Below are 1080 nucleotides of genomic sequence, written 5' to 3' on the forward strand. Positions count from 1 at the left end.
TGGGCTGTGAGTTTCCTTCCCACATTAATTATATTCTCCACCCTTCTCTCTCTCTATATATATATATATACTAAAGTTTGATTTTTCAATCATCCATCATTCATGTCTTGTCTGTTTCGAGTCTCCCTCATCAAACTCAAACTCTGCTTCTTTTAAGGTTGTTGTTTTGCTTACCATAAATGATATGGCTGTCAAATCACAAAATCCGAGAGATTTTTGTCTTTTCAAAACACCTTCTCTGTTCTCTTCTGTTATGAATATATTTTTGATATATCGATTCAAAAGTCCTAATCAAACTTTCTGGTCATCAAGTTTGTCAGTAGGAATGGATCCACTTAATCTGTAGCTAAGCTGCTCGAGGTTCCTTTCACTAGCAATTCACCCACATATATAATCTGAATCTTTATCATCTTTTCAGATGTGTATCCTCATTTTTGTTGGCAACAACGGAGAAACCTACTTCAACACGGCTACTTTAGTCTCTGGTGTTCAGAACTTTCCCAAAAGCCGTGGTCCTGTGGTCGGTATCCTCAAGGGGTTTGCTGGCCTGGGCGGTGCCATCCTCTCCCAGGTATACACAATGATCCACTCCTCTGACCGTGCATCACTCATCTTCATGGTTGCTGTTGCCCCTTCAGTTGTTGTTATCCCTCTCATGTTCTTCATCAGACCCGTCGGTGGTCACAGGCAGATCCGTTCTTCCGATGCCACCAGCTTCACCATCATCTATTCCGTCTGCATTATCCTTGCTGCCTATCTCATGGCAGTGATGCTTGTCGAAGATTTCATTGATCTTAGCCATTCAATCATCACTGCTTTCACCATTGTCTTGTTTGCTATTCTTCTTGTACCCATCTTTATACCAATTGCGACGAGTTGCTTCACAACATCAACCGACCCTTGTGACACGCTCGAAGAACCTCTCGTTCAGCAAGGCCAGGATCCCGGACAGTCAACCCCTGACCGTGGTCCTGAGNCGCCATTCAAGTTCACATTCACATCTAATTATAATTAAACACCTGCATGCTTATAGTATAACCTTGTTATAATATATCCTCTCTTTTTTTTTTTTTTTTTTTT

At 41.3% G+C, this 1080-nt stretch overlaps 2 protein-coding genes across 2 annotated transcripts in view; both read left to right on the forward strand.

Annotated features, from left to right (window-relative positions):
- LOC109131022 overlaps nt 1–1074 on the forward strand; it is a 6754-nt gene extending 5680 nt beyond the window's left edge. Inside the window, exon 2 of the mRNA XM_019241311.1 lies at nt 994–1074. Coding sequence (XP_019096856.1) covers nt 994–1005 — 12 coding nt within the window. The 3' untranslated portion in view covers nt 1006–1074. The remainder of the gene's footprint in view (nt 1–993) is intronic.
- LOC104763702 (protein NUCLEAR FUSION DEFECTIVE 4-like) overlaps nt 1–1080 on the forward strand; it is a 9771-nt gene that overhangs the window by 3349 nt on the left and 5342 nt on the right. Inside the window, exon 2 of the mRNA XM_019241309.1 lies at nt 419–968. Coding sequence (XP_019096854.1) covers nt 419–968 — 550 coding nt within the window. The remainder of the gene's footprint in view (nt 1–418; nt 969–1080) is intronic.

Source organism: Camelina sativa, chromosome 19 (genome assembly GCF_000633955.1).
Source record: "Camelina sativa cultivar DH55 chromosome 19, Cs, whole genome shotgun sequence".
NCBI lineage: Eukaryota > Viridiplantae > Streptophyta > Magnoliopsida > Brassicales > Brassicaceae > Camelina > Camelina sativa.